Genomic DNA, 13,321 nt, shown 5'->3' with positions numbered 1-13,321 from the left:
ACGGCTATGAGGAAAACAAACAAAGGATGAAGGAAAAGGAATATGAAAGAAACTGATGTTGTACTGACGATATGTAGTAATACATGAATTAATCCCCATGTCTTCATTTAGGACGACCCAAATTCCACCCGGAGCGGACAGAATGCCACAGGTGGGCACTATGTTTGGTGTATTTTCCATGGTTTGAGGTATCTCTTATAGTCTTAGAGGAAGTCAAACATATTGAATAAGAAATATACACAGAGAAACACATCTGATGTAAGTGGAAGAAAGTGTGTTTTGGAGGCTTGTCATTAGAGGATAGTGGTTATGATGCCTCTTCAAACAGTTAAAAGTTTCCTTAAAGATGATATGCAATTATTCAGACTCAAAGACTAGGCAATAGAAAATAAAACAGAAGAATACATTAGATCAACTGTGTGTGACTGTCAGTAAACCCTGGTTGTTCCTGTCGTCTAGATGGTGCAAAGAAGCCGTGGGACCGAGCTAACTCTGCAGACAGGTCAATGGTTTCAAGGTGAGAGCTGGAAGCAGCATTGGATGTGTCTGTGAGGAGGAACAACAGCAGGGAATCTGACAGAGAGTGATTTTTGTTTATTTGTTTTATCGTGCAGGGTACGGCCCGCGGGGGGTGGCAGCGACGCAGACTCGTTAGACCTCGATAGAATGAAACAGGTAAAGAAAACACAGACAGTCAGACCACTTAACTGTCCAAAAATCATTTGTTTTCCAAAAGTTAATTTTGGATTCTTCTCATCATGTACAAGGATTTCTACAGTAAATGAACAAATGTGTGATGAACACTTATTGATCTATTTGCTTCATTAGGAAATCTTGGAAGAGGTGTTTCGTGAATTGCACAAAGTGAAGGATGAAATCATCGATGGTATGTTTAATTTTCTCTTGAAACACTTAATCAATCAACATTTAGGAACACTGTCTCTCCCCTGATTTATGTTAATGAGTATTTAGTTGGATATCTGACTAGTTGGACGATAGTTTGGTAGTTATGTAGAGTTGTAACCACTAGGTTGCACTAGAGTCGCAGAAACCTTAACATGGAAACTTAATATGTCAAAGCATTCCACTATTTTACCACAAGCACTATTTTAAAACATGGATAGATTGTGTTTTACGTCAATATTCTTATTTCTTTGATGGTTAAAAATGTGTTAAACATCTTGCATTATAAGAATGTTTATCACATTGTGAGCGTGTGAATGGATAATGTCACCGAATTGATTGCACAAATATATTAAAATGTCCTTCTGAATGAGCTGAAAATAGTGTATGTTAGAATTTATTTCATGTTGGCCTAAAAACTCCTAATAATATTGTCTTCAATCCCTAAATGATTATACTGACTCGTAAATATTACATCATAGAGACAGCAACACATTTTCATGATAAATATTATGACAAAATATTACTATACAAAATAATCTTGATACATATATTTCAATAAAAAATGTATAGTCCATAAAAAAAATGTAAACATTAAGTACATATATTAAGCACATATTTTTTCAATAATATAGTGAATAATAATACATAACATTACATTATAGACTGTATTTCATAGTGTACACACTGTAACACATATATTAGATATACATTACAACGGTCTATTTACCTGATAAATAAATGTACCATTAGTTTAAAGATGTGCTAATAATAATGTTGACTCATAAACTCACAGATAACTCAATTGTGAATACTTTGTATAATCACAGTCATCAGTTAAGATATGCGTTATATACTCGTATAATAGGAATGTTTATTACATTCATTTGAATAAATCCACATCATTGAGAGGATCATTTGCATTGCATTTTGAAAAATGAATGCATTATTTTCTATTTCTTTCTGTTGGTTACTTTTCCTCACACATCTAATCCCCAAGTTGCACCATATTCTTCCAGTTTTGTCCCACATTTATGAACTCTGAATACATAGTTATGTGCTTCTGGGGGACAGAAGAAAGAATGAAAGATTTATCACAGAAGAAGCCGAGCTATCTTTTTATTCTCTTCAGTGGATCAAGCTTCAAAAACACTGGATCCACATTCTCCATAATTCAGTTGGATAGTGTCTTTCACTGCACCCTGTCTGTCTGTTTGTGATTTAAACACATATTGTAGAGCCTTCTGTCTGCTCCTCTCTGAAATGGCTTTTTCTTTTCCCCCCAAAAAAATTCGAGGATATTTCTTCAGAGGAGTGCAGTTAGTGACAGTGAGGCCTCCATGGTAATGAAGCACTGACAGCTTGATGGAGTAGCAGCAGGGGGCGGGGCTTAGTGAAGGGTCAATACCAAACCACCCTGATTACATCACTATGACATCTTCTTAACTGTTGATGAAGTGCCCTTTTAATGTGTCACTCCAGGTCCCCACTTAGGACAATGGAGGCAGAGTGTTGTGTTATGATGGTTGTTAACAGGGCATTGTGAACCTAACGTTGTCCCTATGTTCTCTCTCTCTCTCTCTCTCGCCTACAGCCATTAGACATGAACTCAGTCGAATTAGCACGACATAATCTTTCAGAGCCACTCCCCCGACATGAACCACCTTTTTGAACCATTGCCCCTGCAGCCGCCGCTGTGGCCCCGAGGAGGAGGAGGAGGAGGAGGAGGAGGAGGAGGAGGAGGAGGAGGAGGAGGAGGAGGAGGAGGAGAGAAGTCAGGAATGGAGGCCCAGACTGTGACATCTACTCATCCTGCTCAGCTGTGGTGTTGAAGCAACGCAGCAACGTTGCTGTGACACCCGAGACATGTCTGTGTAACATTTGGTTTGTTTGTTTGAATGGGGCTCACTCTCGCACTGATTCCTCTGATTTCCTCACATTTTCTGTCTCTGTTTGTTCGCCCGTTTCGCCCCTCTGTCCTCTGCCTGAAGAAAAATGGATAAAATTCATATGGTTTTATTTTTTTGGATTTGTTTAAAACTTTCTATTATTATTACTATTACTATTATTACTACTATCATTTTCATTATTATTACTATCATTGTTATGATTGTCACTGTAATGTTGAAATGAGTAGTAGTGTAGTGAGTACAATGGTAATAATGAGGAAATGATCATGAGAATATGATAGTAACGATAATAATTATAACTGCACATCATTTTATGTCAGCCTTTTTTTATTTTATATTGTTTGTTTACATTTGTTTTTGTTTTAGATACAGTTGCAAGCACATCCCAAAAGAAGATGTCTCATCATTTAACCTGGAACATTTTTTAAAAGGTTTTTTATCCCTTTCGCCAACACGGCTATTTGTGGAACCACGGCAGAAAAATACAGGCTCTGACCTGAAACCGAGGGTGGAATAAACTTCTTTGGATATTGCAATCTTATAAACAAAAAAAAATTAAAAAATAATACACCAGAGTATTTGTGATCATGTTGTTAATAAAATGTTTATTGGCTGCAAGGATATGGTGAAGTATTTTTCATTTTATTCTCTCCTTTTAATACAAAGTGCTTCCTGGTTGACAACAAAAAAAAAAAGAAACGCACTGACTTTAAAAATGAATTCAAATAAAACTGTGAACAACGTCTTGGATTAATGAGGCTGTCTTGTTCCTTTTGTGTTTGTTCTGGTGCTATTTCGATGCCTGTCTGGTGATTTTGTCTGACTCCATTTTTTTATAACACGAAAACATGTGCTTATTGAATAGATGCCATAGATTCAGGCTGGTGCAGCAGAAGAAAAGTGTGAAACATCTGAGCAGTTTTTCTGCAACCTTATTGTGTTATGCACGTGTTGCACACAATCTAGGATGCTGTTATAAAACATAGATTCAAAGGATAAACCCAGATAATCAGTTAATGTACTGATTTATATATTTACTTTGTGTTCATGAAAGTGTTTGATATAAAATGTAATTCATTATATAATGAATAACATCAATTCATAAATTCAACCAAAGGAGTGTGGTGTGTTCCTGATTTTAAACTTTTTTAAAAAAATGCTACAATTCCCACAGCTTTCCATGTACATACAATATTTAGTAAGTTGAATAAAAACTTAGCTGATGCAGCAATTGCAGAATTTGTCAGTTGAGGTCATAGAGCTGATAATAAAAGTTGAAAATCTTCATGAAGTCATGCTGGACTATCAAAAAAATCTAAATAAAAGCAGTTAAGATTAACCGATGAAACTACTATCAATCAATCTGTAAGTGGCCATTTGTCCAAACATAAATGAAATGGTCACTGATGCACCGTGGGTTTGTGGTTTACTCAAAATAGTTAATTGTCCATACAGGATCGTTGTTTCTCATGATTCAATTTACAAAACAAAACAAGAAAATCCCATCGCTGTCTCTCCTGCTCTTGTAAAACACCATAGGCCCACCCCGGTGCATGCTGGACCTGTACCTACTCATAAATATAACCGCAGGTGCAAACAAACCCCAAAACTATTCTAAACATATACTATATGTATACTAAACAAAACAAAAAATTAAACTAAACGAATGACCATCAAAAGAAAAAGCTATCTAAATAAAAAAATATCTAACCTAAATAAGCAAAATCTATAATGTTTAAACAATACTACTTATGAATAAAATAACTAAATACTGAGATCAAATAAATAGCTCCTACGCATTTGGGATCTGGTCACGTGTGATGAACATTTGCTATTTTGAGTATTTTATTGATAAAATTTGAATATTTGAAAAAATAATGTAAGTCAACAAATGAAGCTTAATGATAGTTATAGCTCTAATTTTAAAAACATCGATACAATTGGATCAGATGTTCACGGCATTGACTATAATTATGTAATGTACCTCTTAAAAGAAACATCTTTAAATGAGTGCTTATGGGACAAATACATCAAAACCTCATGTCAACAAACCACAAGCACCACTGTAATCACGTTATCGCTGGGTTCACCAACATCTCGCGATGTTTCAGTATCGGAGAGCATAGTGGCGACGAGAACGAGAAGTGGCGTGGGACGGAGCGAAGAGAGTTGTTATCGAGGAAGAGGGAGAACAGACAGAGACAGGAGCAGAGCTGGGGGTGTGTGTGTGATAGAGAGAGAGTGTGTGTGTTTTTGAGGTCCTAAAAAGAAGCACAAAACGGTGTGAATGAGAGAGGCAAGCTGGCGGACTTCAACATGGCATCCGGAGATACGCTGTACATCGAGACAGACGGCTCGGAGATGCCGGCCGAGATCGTGGAGCTCCACGAGATAGAGGTGGAAACGATACCCGTGGAGACTATCGAGACCACGGTGGTTGGTGGGGACGACGACGACGATGATGAAGACGATGAAGATGATGAAGACGACGACGACGACGGGCAGCCCATGATCGCGCTCCAGCCGTTGGTCACGGACGACCCTAACTTGATCCACCACCACCACCACCATCACCACCACCAGGAGGTGATCCTGGTCCAGACCCGAGAGGAGGTGGTCGGTGGGGATGACTCGGACATGCACACGGACGGCGGGAGCGGGTTCGAGGACCAGATCCTCATCCCGGTACCGGCTCCCGGGGTGGAGGACGAGTACATCGAACAGACTCTGGTGACCGTGGCGGGGAAAAGCTCCGTGGGTCGGATGAGACGGGGGGGCGGCGGCACTGGGGGCAAGAAAGCGGGCAAAAAGAGCTACTTAAGCGGCGCGGAGGCCGGCGGGAGAAAATGGGAACAGAAGCAGGTGCAAATAAAGACACTGGAGGGGGAGTTCTCTGTTACGATGTGGGCATCGGGTGAGTAAACGTTAGCCTGTCTGTCTGTCATGCTGTCCGTTGATAGCCGTTACATGAGGCCTCGCTGCCAGGGCGTTGTCCTGCTGCACCAGACTAGTTCCTGGAGTGCTACGTACGCACTGCCGCGAAAAGCGACAAATATTACATTTTTTCTCCACGAAACACCGCCGTGTCGTATGGAAATGTTTTTGTTTTGAAGGGAGGCCATGTTTTAAGTGTTGCTGGGCGCCGCCATATTCCCCTAGACTAGTAAGTATGGCGGCGGCCCCCGAAAAAATGGCGATAGTCGCGGCCAGGCAGAGATGGCGGCGGTGCTAAAGGGGGGGGGGGGGGAAGGGGGAGTAGAGAGCTCGAGACAGCTGGGGTTTGAATATCTGCAGGCCGCAAAAACGACTGTGGCGCACGTGCGTTTGCTCAACTGCAACTAGATGATCGTGGGTGTACGTGTGGAGGTTTAACACGCGTGGAAATGTGAGTCTAGTACTTCATTAGCCAGTAGATCGATTAGCAGCTAGCTCTGGTTGTTGCTGTTGGTGGTGGTTCAGCAGACAGCTAACTACTGCCTCTGTGCAGAAGTGGTGGTACTGCGTGTGCAGTGTGATATTGACCCTTCAATTTAGGATATTCTACAGGTTACCCATGTAATTTCACAACCAGGTGGGGGAAAAACTCTGATGTACTGCTTAATATTGTTTTTTAAGGGTCACAGCAGCTATTATGGGGTGTTTTTAGGGCACTCTGCAGGGTGGAACAAAGTATGATTCAGTAGTTTAGCTTCTTTTACACACACACGTCTACATTGGAGGAGGCCATTAGTTTTTGTGCTTGCATAAATATATATATATATATATATATATAATATGTACAATTCAGACTTTAGGTTAATGTGCACACTATAGTCTGTTCTTTTCTGTACTATTTATTATAATAATATTGTTGAAAATATGATTTATATATCTTTTTCCTTTTAAGGGTTGTAGCTCATTGTTGTTTTTACTCTGCACGTTTGTCATGTTAATAGCATTTATTTTAACATGTTTACAGTATAATTTGCAAAGTTAAAACCTGCAAACTGATGTGCAGTATGGAGTGAATGTCACGTGTTGGCCCCCCTCCCCCCGGCGTGTATTTAGGGAAGCACCACTGTGTTATCCGTTCAGTCTCTATAATGTGTTCCTAGATGACCGTACAGACATCGACCACGAGTCGGTGGTGGAGGAGCAGATCGTCGGGGAGAACTCCCCCCCGGACTACTCGGAGTACATGACGGGGAAGAAGCTGCCCCCTGGTGGTATCCCGGGGATCGACCTCTCAGACCCCAAACAGCTGGCCGAGTTCGCCAGGTGAGTGTGTGTGTGGGGTGTGGGGTGGGGGGGGGGGGGTCTCCCACATATAAACACACCTGTTGTGGATAAATATGCAAACGGTTAAATGTAGTATGAGATAAACATGACTGTGTTCTTCTACACAACTATCAGATATTCTGTTTTTTATTTATTATAATTTTGCTTTAATTCTCTCTCAAAATTGAAGATTTAAAGCTTTTATTTGTCACAAATCAAGCTATGTGTGCAGTTTAAATGCAGGATAACAATAGAATATAAAGAAAATAATATTAGATATAATAATAAAAATAAGGGGAAAGAGCAAAGATTTGAAGGCATTTTTGTGTGTCTGCAGATATTTATTCATGTTAATCCAAAAGCTTTGTGCAAGCTCTGTGTATGTTATTTATTAAGCAGGAGTATACCACTGTAATGGGCTGAAATAGACCAGAAGAAAGTATATATATATATATATATATATATATATATATATATATATATATATATATATATATATATATATATATATATATATATATATATATATATATATATATGACCATAACAAAAATAACTGTAGTGCTGCTGCCCAAAATTGTCAGGTTGTGTTTTGGATGTGTAAAATGACACCCACTGTAGTTTTCTTTTTTCATTATTTATTATTCATCCAGTTATGTTGTCATCTAATCATGCAGCCTGTAAAATGTCAGCTGCATGGTTAGCGGGCTTGTTTTGTGGAGAGAGAGAACAGTGAATGTTTATAGTATTTATTGTGAAATCATTTACCACAATAACTTCAGAGTCTTCTCACCGTTCACTTTTCTGTAAACATGTTCCCTCTCGAGGTGAAATGTCAAGTGAGGATGTTTCCGCTGTCGCAGACGGCCTCTAACTACCAGTTACTGATTAACTAAAACACATCAGCATTAACACTGGACTAGAGGATAACACGGGCGCTTGTGAGGAAAGATATGGCTTTGTCCGTTTTTGTTCGATTCAAATCTAAAACATGTCCTTTTTTTTTATTTTTCCTAAATCAGGATGAAGCCCAGGAAAGTGAAAGAGGACGACGCTCCCCGGACGATAGCCTGCCCTCATAAAGTGAGTCTAATGACGTTGTTCCCACCACAAAACAGACCGCATAGCTCCTGATGGGCTTAATCGTCTGACACTGTTGCTTTCTGGGTAATTGAACATTCCTGTAAAGGTTATTTAAAAGTGAAGAAAGCACTCAAGTCTATTGATTTGTTTGTACTTACAAGAGCAATCAAACCTTATCTGAACTACATGTTTTGCTAATGTAAAGGGATTATTCACTGTGTGAGTGGGGAGCTGACCACAGAGCAATTTCAGGGGAGAATAGTCGCAGCTCCACTTCTTTTCAGGATTAAAGGAAATCAAACACAATGCTGGGGCCACTTGACATTTATACACAAGGAAGCAAAAACCCCGTTTAGTGCACCACTTTACAGATCTGCTGCATGTAACCTGACATTATCTGCTCGTCTGTGCTGTGTGTCAACTCTTCGTGTTTGCCCTTTCTCTTGTCTCCAGGGCTGCACAAAGATGTTCAGGGATAACTCGGCCATGAGGAAGCACCTCCACACCCACGGCCCCCGCGTGCACGTCTGCGCCGAGTGCGGCAAGGCGTTCGTCGAGAGCTCCAAACTCAAACGTCACCAACTCGTTCACACGGGGGAGAAACCCTTCCAGGTTGGCATCTGGACTAACTTCACACCCCCACACGCGCAGATTCACTCGCACTATTTTTACATTTTAAGCACATAAGCCCATCGGAGTTTTAAATCAAAATTCAAGCGAGGGAGAAAGGGATGATAAGTCATGTAGCCCCCAGAGGTGGGAATCTTCTCTTCATTACGATTCAACGATTGTCGTTGCGTCCTCGACTTTCTATATTACCGCACATGGTACCTTTTTCAAGAATTAACATAAGCAGTCAGATAAATGTGCTTTAAAAAATGATGCTATAATATAAAAAGCTTTGTTTGCCGCCTCACTAAATAAACATTACTAAAAGCAAAACGTAAATCCTTCTGCTGTGCTTCTAAAGCCGGCTGTAATCTACCAAAAAAGGTTTTCACATAAACTAGTTTTACTTTAGTTACTCTTCCTTCAACACCACGGCTGTATTTCAGCCTGCATGCACATTTTCCTCCAGCTCAACATTCTGGAGTCGGAGCCGTTAATATCGGTGGCGAGAGCGGCAGGGCAGCGGACCGCCGAGTGGCGTCTCGGCTCTGTGCACACGGAGTCCTCAGAGAAACACAATACGGAGCCAGTGAGGATTGATGCGTTAGATAAAATGTAACTGCTCTGTGACATGCACGAGTGATGGACTTCACAAACACCTTTCAGTGGGGATTGGCCGTTCCTTTATATAATTCCTGACATATTTCAATCACATTTGTGTGTTTTCGCTGGTGTTGTTGACATGTTGAGGAGTCTTTTTCCATTGAGCGTTAGCTGCGCCTGTCAAACTTCCTGCTCCTGCACAAATGCAGTTTACATTAATAACGTTGACCGATTCACCAACATTGTTCTGATTCAGGGAGCTCATCGTTGTTAGTCGTGAACCGTCGGTTTTGCCGACTGTGACAAAGTTTGAATGATGAATCTAGCTATCACATGAAGCTAACGTTAGCTTCTAGAGTTGGTTGAAAACATCTGACACATAACTTATAATATTTCTGTATTATGCATTTGTTGGCTAGATACAAAATATCAGCATCCTCAACATAGTAACTCTTAGTTTTATTGTTTGATTACAAAACAAGAGAAAAGGCTGTTCGGATGAACACTAACCAATGTGTTTGTCATACATAAATGTATTTGGGTAGCATTGGTTGCTGGAGTGTAATCTTCAAAGAGCAGGAGAGAGAGAGAGAGAGAGAGAGAGTTGATCTAAACTCTGATAGCATCAAAGACCAACTTCCACACAGCTGGGAAACAATACACTGAATCTTTTTACTGAACCTGTAAAACCCAAAGTAGTTTGTTTATTCTACAACACTTGGTAGCTACTGTAGGTGTAGTAAGCTAGTTAACATTTAGCCGCTTACATAAGAGCAGCTAAACTCACGGTTGAAGTCCGTTCCTTAGGTCTTTCTTGTGTTTTTGTTTTTGGGAATATTAAGAAATACACAAAACCTCCAAACCTTTGAAATGCAGAGTGTCATTCTCACCATGTGGGGGAATCCAAAGCCTGACAGGCCCGCCGTGATTGGACAATCACTGTTTCGGGGGAGGTGTAACGAATAGTTAAATTAAGCCCATGAATTGGATGTCACGCACTGTGTGATCAGTGTAAAGACTGACTGCCCCCCCCCCCCCCCCCCCCCCCCCCCCCTTGCCTCTCCTTTCTTCTAGTGCACCTTTGAAGGCTGCGGGAAACGGTTTTCTCTGGACTTCAACCTGCGCACACACGTGCGGATCCACACTGGAGACCGGCCCTACGTCTGCCCCTTCGACGGCTGCAATAAGAAGTTTGCGCAGTCGACCAACCTCAAGTCTCACATTCTCACACACGCCAAAGCCAAAAATAACCAATGAGAACCCATCCACCAGCATCAAGACGACAAGAGAAGAGAAAGGAAAGGAAAAAAAAAAAAGCATCCCAGCGGCACACCTGAAACCTCTTCTGAGGACCGGAATGAAAAGCTTGAGACTTATTGATTTATATGGAAAAATCAGACAGATTAAAAAGACTTAAAAACACTGAAATTCAGCTAGTTTTCCCGCGTCCCCTTTCTCCTGCGGTCACATCGGATGAGGAACTCAGTGACTATTCCCCAAAGCCCCGGCCAACACAGTCCCCCTGTTGCTCCAGTGGCACTCAGCTGCCAGAAGATGGAACTCGTGGACAAACATCAGAGACTTATTTTTACCAGAGCGAGCAGAGAAGCAGCCGTCTATTTAGTATTTTTATTTTCTCACATAGCTTTTATTTTCCCACGAGCGTGCATATTGTACACTTGTCTCAGGCTATGTTTAGTAAAATTGTGATTTTATTTTTTTTTTCTCCCCTCGTGCATTATGAGATCGTACCGCTGATACTAAAAGGCTCCGGCCTTTTCTGACCCGTTTCACATGTATGAGAAGTTTAAAAACAGCTGTATGTTTGCATTTCCATACCCTCTTCGGTTGTATTTTTCTCTAACCACACAATAACCGTGTATACTTGTATTGTATGGCTGTATTGAAATTACGTAGACATAGATAGAGGTGTGATTTAAAGTGTTAACCAATTAAACTTTTAGTCATGAGTTGCTTTCTATTTTCTATGAACTGTCTTTACACAGATGAATGAGTTATGAGTTACTCAGAGCGAGTCTCGGTTACAATATCCGGAGCGTGCATTGAATCCACTGCGAGACCATCACTTTTTCTTTTTGTTAGAATGTAATGTACAGACGTCGACCATAAACTTCCTTTTGTTGATATTTACACACATGTATCTCAACTGCCCACAATAAAATGGCTCATTCCAACCCTGTCGAAATACACCAACGCTTTTATTAAGTGCGTCTTTTTCATTGATTTGTTATCAATGCATTCCATACCTTTCTTGTTCTTATTGTACATCATCTAAAATGACTGTTTTTAGCCCATTTAATACAAGATTAGGTTTATCATTCAGCGCTGAAACAATAGGTTTATAAATCAATTAGTTGATCAAGAAAGTGAATTAGCAATTTTAGAATTGTATAATCATCCCCCAGTGCTTAATCATGGGGGGGTTTGAGTCTGTAAATTATAGAGTACGGCCTAGAATTTGAATGTGATTTTTTCACACGAACAACGTCATATTTGATAGCGGCCGTGTCTGAAGATCAAGACCTGCTTGGCACGAGAACATTCAGTAACCTGCCCATTTTTTAAAGCGACATGCTGTCAGATCCTTTTCCCAACACCAGAATAGATGTTTCCCTTTGGCCCACATTCATACACAGTTACAGTAAATGTCACCAGTGGTGGAAAATCAGTACAATTATGTGATACTTGAGTATTATGTTCATTTATACCCTTGCGTCACTATATTCCTGAGGGAAACACATTTATTTCCCTCTGAAACACGTTACTCGTTGCTTTGCGGATTACAAAGAGAAGATCTTATGAATTATTATAGATTATTATGATCAGTATATACAGCAGTTAATATTATCTCCAGCAGGTCAGCTACAACATTAAAGTACTGCTGACAATGCATCACTAATCATCCCATAATTTAGTAATGTAACACAGACAGGAGCCGTTCTGCTCGGTGAGTGCTTTCATTTTTAATACTCGCTAAAACATATGCACGCTTACTTCAGTGTATTTCTTTTATGCAGGACCACATTAGTCTCAGTTCTTTTGATTAGTAAACACGCCACATGCTTCCCAACGTGTGTTTTTGATATATAATAGTAGCTCTCTTCATTTTTCATAAAGCTGCATCAGCTCGGTGGGATTTCCTTACTTCCTCCTCCGGTCTGCACTTGCAGTTTTTTCAGTTTCCACATAAATCCATTCCCTTTTCTGCTGAGCCAGCAGGATTAGCACAACTGTCGACCTCAGCGTCCTGCTAAGATCCTGCTCTTTGGCCTGATCCTGGTCTCCTCCACTGCAGAATCCAGACCAGCTCCTACTGCCCCCTTCTGGTACTAAACAGTGGTGCCCAGGTGGCGGTGCTATCCATGGTGCTGATCCCAAAAGGGTTTGGATACAGCAATGACATCAAGCCTCTCTCTCTCTCTCTCTGTGTGTGTGTGTGTGAGGTTTGTGTTTGAAGAGTTCTCTTTTGAGTCTTTGCTTCCTCTTTGTCCCATTAATGATCCAAGAGGAGCAGGAGAAACAAAAGGGAGCTGTGTTGCTTTGTGTTTTTCATGAGGAAATGACTTGATTGAGCTCCAGTGCATTCTTGATGTCTTATTGGCGTTTTTTTTTAATTCATTTTCTTTTTTTTTTTAAAGATGTGCTGCTTGAAATTCAGAACCAGGCACACGTTTCCTCTACCTGAGAGCAACCCTGGTGATTGAGAGAGAGTCACGTTATAAGTAAAGAGAGCATTTATCCATGAGATTGGTTGTTTTGATTGACAAAGGCATGGGAGAGTAAATGCGCTACTTGTTATGCAGCTGAAGTCTGTCAAGCCTCCAACACCTGCTCTCTTTCAGATGCTTATTTCATTATGGCTCCTCTCTCCCAGGAGTCAAGCCACTTTTTATTTTCGTCTTCCTGTTTTTAATACCTGGATGTGATTCCCTTTC

General features: G+C 40.5%; 2 protein-coding genes across 2 annotated transcripts in view; both read left to right on the top strand.

Annotated features, from left to right (window-relative positions):
- evlb (Enah/Vasp-like b) overlaps positions 1 to 2,607 on the top strand; it is a 30,857-nt gene extending 28,250 nt beyond the window's left edge. The window contains exons 9-13 of the mRNA XM_079180476.1: positions 112 to 151; positions 460 to 517; positions 615 to 675; positions 829 to 886; positions 2,498 to 2,607. Coding sequence (XP_079036602.1) covers positions 112 to 151; positions 460 to 517; positions 615 to 675; positions 829 to 886; positions 2,498 to 2,535 — 255 coding nt within the window. The 3' untranslated portion in view covers positions 2,536 to 2,607. The remainder of the gene's footprint in view (positions 1 to 111; positions 152 to 459; positions 518 to 614; positions 676 to 828; positions 887 to 2,497) is intronic.
- A 2,383-nt stretch (positions 2,608 to 4,990) lies between these two features.
- On the top strand, positions 4,991 to 11,562 carry yy1b (YY1 transcription factor b). The gene is made up of 5 exons (XM_079180071.1): positions 4,991 to 5,727; positions 6,920 to 7,070; positions 8,093 to 8,153; positions 8,607 to 8,765; positions 10,440 to 11,562. The coding sequence occupies exons 1-5, from the start codon at positions 5,130 to 5,132 to the stop codon at positions 10,620 to 10,622; spliced, it is 1,152 nt and encodes a 383-aa protein (XP_079036197.1). The 5' UTR covers positions 4,991 to 5,129; the 3' UTR covers positions 10,623 to 11,562.
- The last annotated feature ends 1,759 nt before the right edge of the window (positions 11,563 to 13,321 follow it).

This window comes from Pholis gunnellus, assembly GCF_910591455.1.
Source record: "Pholis gunnellus genome assembly, chromosome: 19".
NCBI classification, from domain to species: Eukaryota; Metazoa; Chordata; class Actinopteri; order Perciformes; family Pholidae; genus Pholis; species Pholis gunnellus.
The sequence above is the reverse complement of the archived record's forward strand: the minus strand, read 5'-3'. Positions and strand labels throughout refer to the sequence as shown.

Coding starts and splice junctions, on each gene's coding strand:
- yy1b (XM_079180071.1), top strand. CDS start 5,130: ATGGCATCCGGAGATACGCTGTACATCGAGACAGACGGCTCGGAGATG. Junction 5,728..6,919: donor TGTTACGATGTGGGCATCGG/GTGAGTAAACGT, acceptor ATGACCGTACAG/ACATCGACCACGAGTCGGTG. Junction 8,154..8,606: donor CGATAGCCTGCCCTCATAAA/GTGAGTCTAATG, acceptor TCTTGTCTCCAG/GGCTGCACAAAGATGTTCAG.